Consider the following 16398-nt stretch of genomic DNA (forward strand, 5'->3'; position numbering starts at 1 on the left):
ATTAATATTCACAGCATTTTAAATATAGAAAAACAGTTCAGTTATTCTGGTGCAAATATAGTTAATTCTATTCTAATTTAAAAATTTTTTTGCTTCTTGCTTTTTACAGAACTGTGTGGGTTAGTTACTAATCTTACTGTAAGTTTGCTATAGATAAAATTATTAAGGAAATATATAGAATGTAAAGCTTTTGTATTTTGAGAAAAATCAAATAAACCTTTAATAAATTGATTTTTGTGTAAGTTGAAATTCAACGTTTCAAACCACCATTTTAAAGTGCTGCATGATAGGTCCATGTTTTACACTCTCTTTTTACTTCCAATCTTAAGTCATTAAAAATAGCCTAAAGGAAATGTGCACATTTACTGTCATGATAATAAACTAAATTTTTTGGTAGTAGAGTATTAATTCTATTGTATATCTCTTTTGTCCCTCTCCATCATTCCTTTTGTGAACCCAGACGGTTTTGGACCCTTTTCTCCCCTCTTATTCCTTTGTAAAATCAAAGGAAAAGACAGCCTTTGATTTTGTGATGTAGATTTGTACAAATTATAAAGATTGTTGAGTTTTATGATAAAGTGTTTCAGTTAAATGTTGAGGTCAGCATTTGCTGCACTTACTGTTCTCTTACAAGGATATTTACCTCAAGATTCTCAGCATATTTCCCTCCTTATACATAATGGAGGTCAGAAAGAGAGTTTTATTAAGCTCCTCCTGTTCTGATTTGCATAATTCACTTGATATTCATATAGCAGTGCAGGGAATTCTTTTCCTGAATAAGGCTTTTGTTTTCATGCTTTGGCTGTCACCCAGTGGCAAAAGGCTGGATGGTACACAACCGTAAACATGGGTTGTATGAGCAGTTAGCCATGTAGCATAAAAGTATAAATAAATGAAATCATTTTAATGACATTTCTCACTAAAAACCAGCCTTTAGCATAATATATTAACCTAAGAGAATTAGCATTGCAAATACTGAGAAACTTAAATGCCAATAAACATGAACTGATATTTGTAAAACCTCAGACATAATCAGTACTCAGAACTGTCACTTGTAGTATCCAGTAAGGACAGCTTCATACTGGAATGTGTTCAGTATAAGCATGAAAAAAATGCAAGTTGCTGCTGAAAATTGTGATAGAACAGAGTCTGTCTTGTCTTTGAGAAGCAGAAAGTACAGGTTTGGGACAAAATTTATATTTTAGAGTTTGTAAAGGGTGAACAAAGGAATCAAATATTGAATTTTGTTCATATAAAACATTCTCTATTGAAGTTCTCAACTTTAGAACTGTTTCTAAAAGTATTTCAAAACATTAGCAAGTAAGCAAGATCTTAAATAAGCATGACTGTACTTTTTGGTACTACAAAAAAAGTTACACAAAAATTATTAGCATGACTGTGCCATGTACCTGATGTATTGTGCTAGCTATGCTTGTAGTACTAGAAGAGATAATGCTGCTATATTTTTACCGAAGCATGATTCATCCAAGTGTAAATAAATTCAGCAAAATTTTTAAAAATAATGCTTAGGTAAAATATTGACAGCAGTGCAACTGCTCATATGTCTAAATTATTTCCTTGATTGATTGAGTGCTCTGCCTCTCACAGGGCACTCACAAGCAACCTCCCCTCCCACCACTGACTCCCACCTCTCTCTCAAGAAAAAAAAACAAGGAAAAGAAAAAAAGTATGTCCATTCCTCTTCCTTCTCCTCCTCTCAGATAAGTACAGCAGAAGTTGAAATTTTATCTTCTCATCCAAAGTGCTTTCGTTTCGGGGAAGAAGTCACCAAAGACATGAACACACACACACACACACACACACACACACACACACATACAGAGTCTGTAGTATGACTCTTTTCTGTTTACAAAATTGGGACCTAAAACAATAAATAGCCTTGTTAGAAACTACTGTGGAGGTCAGTCTCTTTCTGTAAATATTTTCTGAAGTTCTTTATCAAAAAGGCACATCTTAACAAGGCTGTAGAAATGTGCCAAGATTACCTTCTAGAAAGAAGCCAAGAAAAGCCACTGACAGCCTGTACATATATACAGGTGATGAGACCTTTTGTTGCAGCAGGTTGATGCTTAGTTGTTCATGCTTTTTCAGATTCATGTAGCTGGATCCCTATTGCATTTCTTATTTCATGATCACTTATTTCTCAGAATGGTTTGACAGGTTCTAGGTAATCAGTTCTTCTCTACTGCCTTTTTCCTACCAAATTTGGCTGACAGGTCTTGAGGCTTGAGGGCTTTTTGTCATGTAGTGCAGACAGGCTCTGTTTACAGTGTAACTTTTTTTTGTTTGGCATTATAGGAACTTTTAAAATTATGATGATTTTCCTAGATTCTGCTATCATTGACTTTCATATGTCGAAAAATTTAAGCCCTCATAAGAATTGAGAATTCTCAGATATATTTTACATTTCATTAACTGCAAGTGTGTTTAACAAAGTGTGGCTTAGAGACTAAATATTCAGTTTAGCAGTCTTCTTCTTTGAATGTGCTTATCCTTGCAGCAGTAGGTATGTGAAGACCATACAGACTGTGTGGAGCTCATATAATTTCTGTAAATTATTCAGATATATAAGGAAGAGTTTGTGATTAATATAAGAAATAAAACATCATTATGGACTAGAAAAAGCTGAGAATATTATATGAAGCAGTACAGTTAAATTCTGAGGGAAAGACTGTGTTTTTATTTTATGTTACATGGAAGAATCTTGCATTGACAAAGAGAGACTAATAGATAGGCATCGGTGAATGTACATCTTCTACATGTATTTTATATATTTTGTCTCTGCCATGTTTCCTAGTTGACACTGAGGCTCTTACAACTGCTGAATGGAAGGTACACTAGTGTTACTTTTCTGTACCAATCCTTTACTTCAGGGCAACTCAAAGGAATTACATGATTCTTACTGACTCTGGTGAGCTATTTAAAATAAAAAAACAGCAGCCAGCTTCTCTAACAGCCAATAATGATTTGGCTTATCTACAAAACCCAGCAGAATTATGTGACTGAACTTCCTTACACTATGTAGACAGGATGAAGCTGTTCTCCATACTTGGTCTGCTGTACCCCCACTGACAGAGATGTCGCTGTTTATTTTTTAATGTTTATTTATGTTTTTGAGAAACTTTTTATAAGTTACTAACTTTCTTTAACTAAAAAAAAAAAAGGACTAGTGCTTATTCTTTGACTGACTCTAGATTTTGATTTGCCTTTTCCATTTGAAAATCCATAGACTGCATCGCTGGCATTCAAGACTGAGGATTATTTTAGCCAAGCAGATGGAGTTTGAGTCATTGGTATATAATACTATTTATCAAAGCAGTCAGCAGCAACCAGTGAAAGTTTTAAGAAAAATGCTAAATTGTGGTTTCAAAAAAGATGAGATTACATTCTGACAGAATTAAACCCTGTAATCTTACCAGTGAGCACAATACAGAGTCAGTGTAACTTTGTTTATTTACATTTGTATTTGTGGTCTAAATTGGCAGGCAATTAAACTGAAGTTCTCAAAGTTCTGGTAAGTAACATTTTAGCAGGGAAAGATGATAGATATGACAAACAGTTGTCTAGGCTTTGTGTACATGTGTGTGTTTAAGCAATTCATGTTGACATTTCTACTGGAAATGTTCAATATTAAGTTTTAACTTGAAAGAGAGGTACTATTTCAGATTAACAGTTTTGCTAATTTCAGATATATTTAAAAAAGCAAAGTAAATGTCCAGAATTGCAAGCCACATCTTGCTCATAATGTTCAATGATATAATGATAATGAGATTCTTAAATAATGTGAAAAGTCTTCATTAGGCAACTTTTGTCTGTGAACACAGAACAAAAGTAGTTTTAAAAAATTACCTTAAATTGACCAATTTGCAGTGGTCAAATAGAATATACCAATCCACTGTAACCTAAAAATTGCAGTAATCTCTGAATGTGTTTAATTGCATTAAAATGATTTGCCCATAAGACCTATTCTATGTACACCATACATATGTTCTGTGTTGGAAGCAGGAAGATGGTTTGGTCCTACACCTTGCAGCTGCCTTTTGGTAGGAGTGATGATGCCAGCTGAAAATATCCCTTCACCTCTGCTCTGATCATGTCTGGCCAGCCCAGGAGCACATGACAAGAGTGCCTCTTCAGCCAGTTCTAACTGCCATTGCAATTTCTTTTGGTCATTTTGAGGAGAAGAGTAATATTCTAAATTATATCATAATCATTACTATATTATATAATCACTATATTATATAATCACTTTATTATAAATTAAAATTCTGAATTATATCTATTCTATCAGTGATCAAACAAGATCAGTCTGTGACAGAGAGCTTTGAATTAGGGGAGGTGGCCCAGTTCTATTGTGAGATGCCTTGGCAATGCTGAGGAATAGAGGCACAGAAGTTCAGAACCTGGGTTCTTGCTTTTGAACTCCACATATTCATGTATTGTTATATATTTACCAAGTGGCTTATGATAAAGTTTACATTTCTACTGTGAGTGAGTTTCATGCCTGTTAGGATTTTGACTATTAATAGTGTTCTCTACATTAAATACATTACATACATACATACAAAAGCAGATCAACTATTCCATAAAGCATTTGAATATTAAAGTATTAAATATTTAGACTTTTGTAACAATATAAATATCGTATTATTGCAGCTTTTATGAGATTCCATTCAGTTTTCAAATAAAATTTTTTGCATTTTTATTAAAAAGCCTGTCTTTTAAGAGTCCCATGAGTGGTTGCTTGCTCCAAATTTTAGTGTAGTTTAATTTTATCAACAGAATATCAACAAATTATTATAATATACATTACTTAAGTGACTGAAACCACAGAGTGAATAATGTACTAACTATGGATGAATACAGAATTGAATGCCAACCAAAGTAAATTTTATGTTACATTTGCTTGTATTTATTGTGGTAAGAAGCTTTATTACTTCATCCTGCTAATAATATTATAATACATTGTGGGAAGAAAATTAGATACAAAAACTATATAAAAAAACAAATCATCATGTTGTTTAGCATTATGCCATCAAAGCTAGAATTTTCAAGATTACAGGTCTGTTTTCCTCTCTCTTTCTTTGTTTTTGTAAAGAAAACTGAATGTGTATTTTTTGTCAGCTTTTAAAAGGAGTTTTTACGTAGGAAGGAAGTTAATGTCTAAGCACTTTTATAGAGGAAATATTTTTCAGGGCCATTTATTTTAGTGTTCTCTTTGCTGTAAAGGCAAATGTGCTCATTCAGCACCCATTTTCTTCATCTTCTGGATTGTGTAGTGAAACCATAGGAAGTTTTAAAAATTGATTTTTTTAGCACTGCTTTCTAGATGGGCAAGTGTATGTTCTCAGGAAAATGAAAATAAGGATTGTTCTTGCATGGTGATTACACAATTACAATTCTTCCAGAGTGAGAATTTAAGAGCATCATTCCTGTATGTAAAGGTATTTTTATTTGTGTTAATCTACTGTAACTGCAAGTAATCATTGAGGAATAATGTGATTTGGAGGTTTTTTTGGTTTTGTTTCTTCTGTTTCCTAGTTTAATTTTATGCATGTGGAATGGTCAGAGAACTATACTTTCACATAGTCTGAGCTGGGTTCTGTTGATTTAAGACAATTGGTCTTTCCAGCCTTTAGGCAGAAGGCAAAACTCTTCAGCAAATTAGGGATAGAGGGAGGCTAGTTTACCTTGAAATACTGAAGACCAGAAAACTGAAAAGAAAATGAAAGTAAATCTCCAGTTGAAAAGGAAGCTTCAAAAGAAATAGAAAGGAAAGACAAATCAGCCTAGAGGTTATTTTTTTAAGTGTGGTGGAAAAATCTGAGCTCAGTGTTTGGCTCCTATCTCTTGATTTTTATATACTTGTTGGATCTGGGTCATTTATATTTAGGCCCTCTTGGGAGGAAGTACCTCATGTTGGTAAATGATCAGTAGTCTGCTTAACTAGAAGAAAGATTCATGAGTTCTTTTTAATTAATTCCAATATAGGAAAAAATTCCTTGTGCTTTCTGAAATGACAGGAGAGTAAGGTTAAAATTGCTTAAAAGTGTTTGGGGTTTGAAGAGACTTAAAAGTTTGTTTTGAAGCTTTTACTTTAGTCATCATTACTATGTCAAAATATATGTGTAATTTTGTAGTTTGTGCTCCTATTGTTTTATTTTGTTGTGTTAAGACTTCTGAATTTGTCCTTTGATGCTTTTCTTGCAACTGATTTGGAGCTCAGTGAGTAAAATAAGCTATACTGAAACTGGTAGATCTTAAAAAACTTAGGGGTTTTTAGCTTAACCATGGCTTTGTTCAAAATGTATTATTTTGAAAAACATACTTGTTTAAACAGTTTGCATAAAGATGTTATGAATAAAGTCCTTGCTTATTGTAGACAGACTTCATGTCCTTATTTATTTTTTCTGCTTCAAATGATGATAGAATTACACACAAAGTTAATTTTATAGTTAGTTTTAAAATTTCCTGGCAAAGCATATGTAGTGAACACAAATGATTTGCTTTACCTGCTGTTCTTAAGCTCTCTTAAAAATATGTTTTGAATTCTCTTGCATTTACAATTAAAGCTAGAAACACGTTATATGCAATGGAATTTTTTACTTTTGAGGTTAGACAATGAACCTGTGCTTGCTTCTCTTCAACTTCAGCTCATCTGCTTTGAGTTTAACACAGTTTTTTGAAAAAAGGCATGTTGATAAAGGCTAGTAAGTTTTGTCTGACCTTCCTTTCCATTTAGGGTATTCATTGGATCCTAATGTGAAGTTATAATCCCCAAGCCTGATCAATACGTAAACATAACCCAGATGGTGTAGAGATGATTCTGATGCTAATTCATTTCTCAGTTAGTCATGAAGATACTTTGATTATAGTATGTTTAAATAGTTATAACATAGTGCTCAGTGTTGGTCTTGTTAGGAAGGAACATATGGGAAACAAGTTACACATTATTCATGCCCAACAAAGGATGCTCTGTAGTGTGACCATTTTAATTTCTAATGCTTGATTAGAAACATAGTTTTTTAAAATATGTCATAGAGCAAGGTAAATACATTAAGCATAGACTGAATAAAAAGTTAAGTACATAGTTTTGGGCATAAATATTTGTTTTGGAAAGTATTTGTTACTATATGAAAGAAGCCAGTATGCTCAAACTCAGATTTCACTTTGCATGTAGATCATTAAAAAGTCACATGCTTGTTTTCACATTTATGAGTTCTGGTTATAGTGTAGCTTACTTTATCTTCTGTAAGTACTCTGAATGACAGTGCTGGAAAAAAATAAACAACATTAATGAGATTTAGTTAGAAAACATTCTGTCTTTACATCAGTTATTGGCACCCATCTGTTATAGTGGGCACTGTTTGTTCAGTATGTTGATGGCGATTAGCTGACAATAAAACACAAGCTTTTGCAAAAAAGCAAAACAGTATGTCAGAATCGTGCCAGTGTTTCTTAGAGCAGTGTTCCAAACAAACTGATATAATTTGAGATTCAACATTGTATACTTCATAATTAATGTTCCATTTTTTGGTCTTTTTCTGCAATAGGATAATTGACAGTCTAGATGGAGTCCGCTTGCTATGGTCATTGTTGAAAAATCCTAACCCAGATGTTCAAGCAAGTGCAGCTTGGGCTCTTTGTCCTTGTATTGAAAATGCTAAGGTAAGAAAGTATCTAAAATAACAGTTTTGTTATATATGTAGTCACATAATTTTTATATTTGGATGATTTCCAGCAATACTTTGCTGTTTGCTACTTACACTCTATTTTATTCTGTTAACTGATTAAAAAACATGTGAATTTACTTTTCAAAAGTGATAGTCCTCCATTTAGCACCCATTATATAATCTGTTTTGTCTTACAGTGTTTTCTGTATTGACAAATATATTTTAGTGATTTATCAGTACCTAAGCTTACTGTTCCCAATAAAGCATGATGAAAATCCGACAATGCTGAAAACAGAAAGCTTCTACTCACAGGCTATGAATAGTATGGGTAGTTCCAGTTGTTCTCCACTGTGGTCTACTTCAGCTGTGTTCTCAAGAGACCATCATTTGGTTTTAGGGCATATTTTAGACTCAGTGCCAATGTAATCTTCAGGTTTTCTGCTCAGACTGCCAACAAAAAGTGCCAGTTGTGAATAGTGGTGGTTGTGCAGGTCAGTTGTGTACAGAAGACTGAGCTATTCATTTATTTCATGTCAGCTTCCAAATAGAGATAAAATTGTGAGCATAAGCTGCAAGTCATCTCTCTGAATTCTTAGCATTGACATATGATAAAATAAATGGGCAAGGTTTTCTTTCCCATTAGAAGTTTCCTAGAGTACTAACTTTATACCTTAATCCTTGTACAGTACTAGCTTCCATTTCTGATTTACATCTATATTTAATGCAACATTTGCATCTTTTCTCTACTATATGAGAAATATAAATCCTTCTACACAGGATTGGAGATCCTGACTATGTAAAGAATAGTAATTCCTTCAAAGTGCAAGATATCTGTGACATCCTTTTCAGGCAGTTTCCTGTTTGAGATTGAGCACTGTGTGGCTGCTATTAATTTATGTAGATGATTCAATGATACAAATATATAGATATAGAGATATGTGAATGTATAGTGAGAAAATTAGGTGTTGTTTTTTATAACTCAAGCATTTTTTATTTTTTCCCAATGATTTCTACAATGGCAGTTTGCTTGTTATTTTTCACACATGCTGGTTATTCTGAATTATCTTTTCATCTTTTTTTTCTAAATGTGCACTATAGTGCAGTAAAGGTTTTTGGTGCCTAATGGTGCAGTCTAAACATCTCTCTTCTGTAAAGCTGTGAATATAACTGCCTCTCTTGAACAATATTGCTATAACTGAATGGTAAAATACTACTTTATCTCAGCACTGAGGTAATACTTCCTTTGTGTAAGACTCTGCCACTTGAAGTGCCAGGGTAGAACTGCACATTGCTAGAACTTCCACTAAAAGCACTTTTTCAGAAACTAAGGCAATAGAGGACAACTGCTGAAATTATGCATTACATGGATTTTTTTTCTTCATTTTTTCCCTGGGGTGTTTGATGAGTGCAAGCTATGTACACCCTTAGTGTAGCTATTCTCCTTTCATCTCTCCTGGCTGCCTGCCCTAATGCTAATCTGTGATCCCACAAAGAGTTCTTTGTGTGACACTGAGGCCAAGTGGCTCACTGAAACAAACCTACAAGAATACCCTTTCCGCTGACGCTGAATAGAAAGAAATATGTATAAAGCAGCAACTACAGCCACACTGAGGAAGTGCAGCAACTATTTCTATCTAAAGAGAATTTGGGCGTTCTTTGTTCAAAGTTAATATTATTCAGAAATTTACACAATCTTCCAAGGAGCAGTTTGGTTTATGCAGTGCTTGATTCAAAAGCAGTAAGAAGTACATGGCTTTAAAGGGTTATGTGTGTTCTGGCCTTTCTAAGCCTGTACTTGGGACTGCAAACTGTGTTTCAAATAGCTGTGAGAATGGAGTCTGTTTTCTTTTTGTCTTCTTTTGTGGAAGTTGTAATGGTTCTCTTCTGTGTTGTGGAGGTTCACAGATGAAATTGAATTTGTTAGTACTATCATAAAAAAGTTTTTATAACAAGTTAATGCAGCATCCATTTTTCTGCACAGATATTTTCATTTTACTACCAACTTAAAGGTTATTTTCTGTATTTTAAAAAATCTTAGAAGCTAATCAAACATTCTGATAGGGCAGTTATTTTGTAGTATGTGATTACATGTTTCTTTTTCATGCTTACTCTCACTATAATCTGTTTAAGAATACTTCCCATAGAATAGAATTTTATCAGTATGATGTAGCTAGGTGATATTGTTTGTTACAAAGGAATTAAAGGAATTATCTTAAATGAAGCAGATTCTTATTAATTAGTTCCTTACTTCCTAAAGGAAAAGTTACTGCTGCAGGCACATTGCTAATAGCGAAGTGTAAGTGCACTGTCCAAGAAATACAAATGATTATGAAAAATGAGTAAGAGAAGTCTGCTCAACTCTGTTGATGTTGGAACAGCAATATTTGGTTATGATGCTTCTTTGAAAAACAGTACTTGTAATGTTCTCCCAACATACATCAGCCCAAACATAAACATTTGGAGAAATTCTACAAAGATGTAATTTGGGCTATTATAAAAATCACCCAAATGCATTGTGCCAATAAAAGGAACACTGCCAGCTTGAGTCTGTATGTAAATTCCTGTTTCTTCACAGAGGAACTTTCTACTAGAATCTTTAAATAAATTAAAAGAAAAAAAGAGAAAAGGGAAAAAGGTTCTAGAGGTTATTTTCTGTCCTCATATTTAGTAGAGTTTTGGGTGGAAACATTAAAATGCAAATGGCAATATCATGTATCATGTTTTTCTGTCCCATGTGCCTGCATATAAACTTTCAACTTTCAATTTTAGCCTTGTTATAGCTACAGCTGTGAGGCTTTCTCAAAGAACTTCATTAAGCCATCTATGTATAGAGTTGTCCTGGTTTCAGTTAAGGTAGAGTTAATTATTTTTCAGTAGCTGTTACAGTGCTGTGTTTTGTCTGTCAAAATAATTTAAGTAAAGAGTCAGAGACTGGGGGTTTGAAAGAGAGAGAAAGTTACTCCGTTTTCTTAAAATTTACCTGTGGAATGACATCTCACCTTTTTCTGATATATTGTGGTTTCAATTCTACAGGAGACTATCATGGGTGTGATGAAAGAGGAGACATCTAAAGTTGTCTGTGTATTTATTTCATAAGGGGAAAGAGAATGCCCATGCTGACACAAAAAAAACCCCAAAACTAAACCAGGTTTAAGAGGGAAGGGTCACAAAATGGGTATGTGTGAAAGTCAAATAGTGTTCAGTCCTGCAGCAGTATTAAATAATGAAGAAGTCAGTTTTGCAGCCAACCAGCCTGGAGTTAACCTATGGGTAGAAAATATGTTGCTGATGACCTATTCTTACATAGATTTTCCTTGTTATGGAACGTTTAACATAACCATATGTAGAAAACCACAGAGAGCATTTCTTTTCTAAGAATAACAAAGAAATGTAGTTGAAGTTGGAAATTCTTCTAATATTTAAAAAATAGTTAAACCATTTGCTGTTTTAAATACATTAAGATGCTTTGATTGCGCATTTTACTAATTTAAAACTATAGTGTATAAAGATAATTGTGCTCCATACTGCACACTGTTGTTCCTTTGTTTTACATTTTAAATATTTTAGTTAAATACTACCAATACATTTTTGGTTTTGTACCATTCTTGGGTTAAGCCTTAAATGTCAAAATTCCCTGGTTGTGTATGTACAGCGTTTTCCAGTTCCTTTGTTTGCCTTGCTGTGCTTCTTGCAATTTTACACAGAAACCTTGGTTCAAAATTAGTACTCTTGCTGCTCTCTTTCCATTTTTCTGTTTGTTTTCTCTAGACATTAGAATTTTTTACATCTGTCATGCCTACTTCTCTGTATTTGCTCTCATTTTAAGCAGTTTTTACTCTCTGGTATCTGGATTTAGATCTTCCAAATTTTTAAGCATTTCTTATTAACCAAGCATCAAAAGCAAACCATTAGAGAGACAAAAAGGAATCTTTTGCTTGCCTCTGAAGCCTTTCAGAGAACCAGGGTCCTCAGAGATTTGGGAAGTCAAGGAATCCAGACCTGGCTTGGTGATCCATAAGTGACTGCTGTGCTTGCAGGGTACATACAGAACCAGCTCATCCAATGACTCTTGACACTGGCTGCCTTGTTTAGTGAACTGACTCTCACAAGTTATTTGGGCCTCCTGCAGACATGTTGGAGATCCTAAATGGATTGACATAAATTGCCCCGAGGTCTTTAATGTCTACAAATCTAGGAGTCCAGTTTCTGTAGAACACACAACATGGAAGCTGGGAAGCAAAGGGTGTCGCCTGTATCTCCCTCACGCAGGAGACTTGGGTCCTAAGTTCCAGGCAATGCAGCTGCCTGAGAGCTGGGAGACCACAAGAAGCCAAAAAGCTTAGGAGCTCCTGGAGACCTGGATTTCCAGCTGTTTGGCAGCCCATCAGGCAAGAAGTCAAGGATTCTATGAAAACTAGAAGCCAAGGAGCCTGGCAGGCTGCTCATCAGCCTTCTGGCTGACAAGAGAAAAAATGAAGAGACATGTTGGTTATTTAGCCTGCCTTTCTGCCTGGTTTCTGTCAAAACTTTTCAAGAAGTTATTGTGTTCTTATGGAAGGTTTTGATTCCATTCCATTAGCATTTTCTGATGGAATACTGTTCCACTGGAAAATATTTGACCAGCTTTTCTTGTAGCTTGGTTTATTAACAGCTACACATGCTGGTCAACGGCTTGTTGTGTAGCTTGTTTACTTTTAAATCTGATTCACTAATTGGATTTTGAAAATCTAGAAAAGATTTAAACACCATTCTCCTCTAAATTTTTTTCCTCCCTTCTTTGTTTTCCTTTTTGTCCGTGTCACTCTTTTCCTGTCTTTATACTCTCACTTGCCACTGGGAGCTCTGTAGGTCTTAAAGCAAGAAAAGAGCATGGAGATCATTGTTTCATTTGCTACATAATATATACCAGAAGATTTCAAGCAATCATTTTGTCAAGTGATGAAACTTTTGACTGAACTAAAACATATTTTGTACTTCATGCTGTTTGTTCAGATTCTCAGTGGTCTGTAATGATGAGTGGTACAACATGATATGATTGCCTTCTTATTTTCCACTTTATTTCTGGAACCATGCCAGACATGCAAAGACAAACAATAAATGTTTTAGCAACTTCTTCGTTCGTGTTGTCACTGACTTGGTTGTTTAACTAAACCATCCTCAGAACATTCTAATATTGCTGTCTGCACTTCTACAATCTTAAATTACATGTTTGTGATGACTATCTCATAAGCATATTAATGATTATAAGAAGTCTGCTTAGACATGTTTGAATTCAATTAAATCCAAAAAACAATTGAAATAATGTTTTTTCCCAGATATTCTGTGTTATTTGTTTCTCCTACATCCATTATTTAAATGCTCCTCAAAATAATCTAACATAATTGAGACAACTGTGGCATCAAAGGATTTTGATAGTCATTGTTTCACTGTGGGGAAAAAAAAAAGGATTTTGGCAATTACCCACTACTGAACTTCAGGTATAATCTGCCAGACTGAAAAGTAAGGAAAACAACGGACAGGACTACTGAAAGTTGCATTAGTGACTAGGTAGGCATTTTCCCCCTGACCTTTTTAGAGAATGCCTTCTTGGGCTGTATGCTTGGATAATTGACTTCACTTTGGTTTCTTGAAAGTGTCAAGAGCAATACAGCTGCTCATTGTGTGGTGATCAAATCCCTGAAGAGAGAGAAGAAATTCTGAAGAGGAATTCTACTCTAACAGCCTATAGAGTAGCATTTCAGCCATGTCAAAGCAGCTCTGCTTTGTTGCTTTGGCTTTAGTTGCTTTATCAAGGTGAAGAGGACACAAAGGTCCATGTTCATTGTCTGCTGTTGTTTTCCCAACTGATTGCATTTTCTCACAGAAGAAAAGTTGTGAGATGTAGGGAAGTAGTTTCACCTTACAAATGCTTCTTCATCTGTTCTGCAACAGTGGAAGCCTCCATAACTGTATAGACAGGAATAAAATTAGCCTTAAAATATAAAGTAATTTCATCAATATTACCATTGAGTTACTTAATAAGAACAATTAATAGAAACTTCTTTATATAAATTTTGTTTTCCTTTTTCATTAAGCAGCTGTAATATAGAAACTTCTTTCCATTTCTTTATTTTGAACTTTAAATTGGTTTGTGCACTAGAATGAGAAGTTATTCAGTTGGGAATAGCAAATGGAAAGGAAAAGCTTCCTTCAATAAAGAAAACGTAGTTTAAAGGTGACTCTTGATAACTAAAGTTGTTTGCCCAGCCATACCATCACTTATTTGAACTAAAGTGATTCAATTTGTTAAATTAGCTTTGACGCCTTAAGCTTTTTAAGGTGTCCTGAGAGTGAAATAATATTACTTGTCTTTAGTGGAGAAATTTTTTCTTTCAAATGGAGTATATTTTAAAGATAAACACATTGTATTTTTGTGATAACGTGTTTAGGTTTAAATCTTTCAAATAAAGAAAACAGTTTTCACTTTGGAAGAAATAAGAAAGAAATTATGTTATGAAAGAAGCCAGTAGTTCTTCTACAATTCCTGTATGTCTCAACTTAAGGCTGATGAACTTTATTTTCTTGCTGAAAATAAACACAAAAAACATAGAGTATGACAGTGAGAAAATGCAAAAATCCCAAATGTTCTCCTTGTATAAGTACCACAAAGATCAAGTCCTGCAAATACCATAATATTTCTGCTCTTGATTAGAAAAACTGCAAAGCTGGTCTGTCTCACAGTATTTTTGCTCTTGGCTGAAGCCAGTATAGAAGTAAGTGAAAAGGGAAAGTTAAGTGAATCTTGTTAATAGTCATGCAGGCCAGCAAGATAGAAGTATGTAGTAAGAGTAGGGGGATGAGGCTTTTATTAACACAGCAGGTAACTTTTCTAGCCTTAGCATCTATGCCAGATAAGTGTGTTTTTACTGCTTGAGATTGCAAACTCCTCCTCTTGAATCCAATTTTAAAATAGTATTTCTCATAGTTTCTGAGGATGAAAGCTTCGCTCTCCACAGCTTAGAAGATGTGGTTACATGAAGTCATGAAATATTCTGTTATCTCTTCCTTTCTTCTTTAGCCACTTGAAACATAATTTAACAATCCAAATTTTTTCATGTGTCACCTCAGATTACATGTTGCATTAAAAAGTATATTAATGATGAAGATATAAAATGAAGATATCTCCTGTTATAACAATACCTTCTTCCCCTTTCCAGTTTTTTTTAACAGTTTTATGACTTCTTTAGAAGTCTTTGTGTTTGGCCTCTTACTTTGTTCAGCTCAGGAAATATTGTTAAAACAAATGCATTCAACTTATCATTACCATGTCCAGGCAGATATAGGCAATAAAATTATCTAGTCTATTGATTTTCAGTGATTTTATCAATGTTTTTCTCTATGAAGACAGTTTCTTAGGCTTTATGCTTAGCATTTTTTTTTCCTACCTAATTCTACCTGAATAGCCTTGTTAGGACAACCAATAAATAAGATTTTGTTACAATTGGTAAGGAAGTGGGACACGTGGATAAAGCATAGTACAGATAAATATGAAAGCTAAACACACACTTATAGCTGGAAATTACAAACCCTTTGAGTTGTCCAATAAATTAACTTGTTTGTCAATTAATTTAGAAGGTGAAATTTAAAGATTGAATTTTTTTGTATTTGAAACAGAAAGAAGTATTTCCAAAGACATGTTATATATTCTTTTTTCTCTTACATTAATAAAAGCAGTGCAGATGAAATGCCTGAGAGTATTTGAAAACTAAAATCACTGAAGTTACTTCACACTATGAGCAGTGTCTGATCATTAATACAAAGAACACAGATTCAGAAGAATTCAGCTGTAGCCTCTGCAATTACAGGCACAACTTCATATAAATTCTTTTTGACATATTAGGGCATGGCAATTGAATAAAATAAAGACACATATTTCAGTTTAGAAATATATTGTACAAAGCAAGTGTGTGGTTTTGCTTAAACAATACAAAAAACATTGTCTTTGTTGTTTAAGTTTCTCCAAAAAAGAGAAATCTTGTACATAACATGATGGATTTTAAAGCTCTCATTTTGGTCCTTCTTTCCGCTTATTGTTCTTCAAATTTCTTGCTGTTTTGATTTTCTCTTTGTCTTGCACAGACCACCAGACTACACCCACAATCACATTTGGGAAACTTCCCTGACATGTGGTTTCTGCAGTTTCCCTCTGCTTTTCATCACTGGTAGAAAGCTCTGTCCTTGTGTTTACTTGGTTTCACAGATGATTATTGAAACTCTTTTCTTTTTCTTACTGCTGAATTATTTATATGTTATTCCATGACTTTAGTGGGATGTACTCCAGTACAAAATGTGGAAAGTATAAGCTTGTCAGAAGAGAAATTCAACAAATAGGGCTATAATCACCTGGAAAGAAAAAATGTACAGGTAGAAAAATATAAAATGTTGGTATTGATTCATTAAGATGAGGTGAAGGCTATTTTATCTTTTCACGGAAAATCTTTCAAAAGTAGGAATATGGAGGTATCTGAACCATGCAGAAACACAAAATCATGTTCAGGGCCCTTTCAAATCTTAGACCTTGTGCTGTAGCATTTACCTGTTGAACAGAAGCCTTTCTCATCTGTTGGGGCAATATTTATACACAAGGTAATGCTGTAGTGACCTTCAAAGTTTGGAAGTAAATATAAAATATTTCATTTACTTTTCTCCTCCCATGCCTGGTAAT

The 16398-nt window shown here is 34.0% G+C and overlaps 1 protein-coding gene across 1 annotated transcript in view; it reads left to right on the forward strand.

Moving 5' to 3' along the window:
• ODAD2 (outer dynein arm docking complex subunit 2) overlaps positions 1 to 16398 on the forward strand; it is a 69294-nt gene that overhangs the window by 26102 nt on the left and 26794 nt on the right. Inside the window, exon 13 of the mRNA XM_059869590.1 lies at positions 7575 to 7689. Within this exon, the coding sequence (XP_059725573.1) occupies positions 7575 to 7689 (115 nt within the window). The remainder of the gene's footprint in view (positions 1 to 7574; positions 7690 to 16398) is intronic.

The sequence above is a fragment of the Haemorhous mexicanus genome, chromosome 1 (assembly GCF_027477595.1).
Source record: "Haemorhous mexicanus isolate bHaeMex1 chromosome 1, bHaeMex1.pri, whole genome shotgun sequence".
In the NCBI taxonomy this organism is placed as follows: Eukaryota; Metazoa; Chordata; class Aves; order Passeriformes; family Fringillidae; genus Haemorhous; species Haemorhous mexicanus.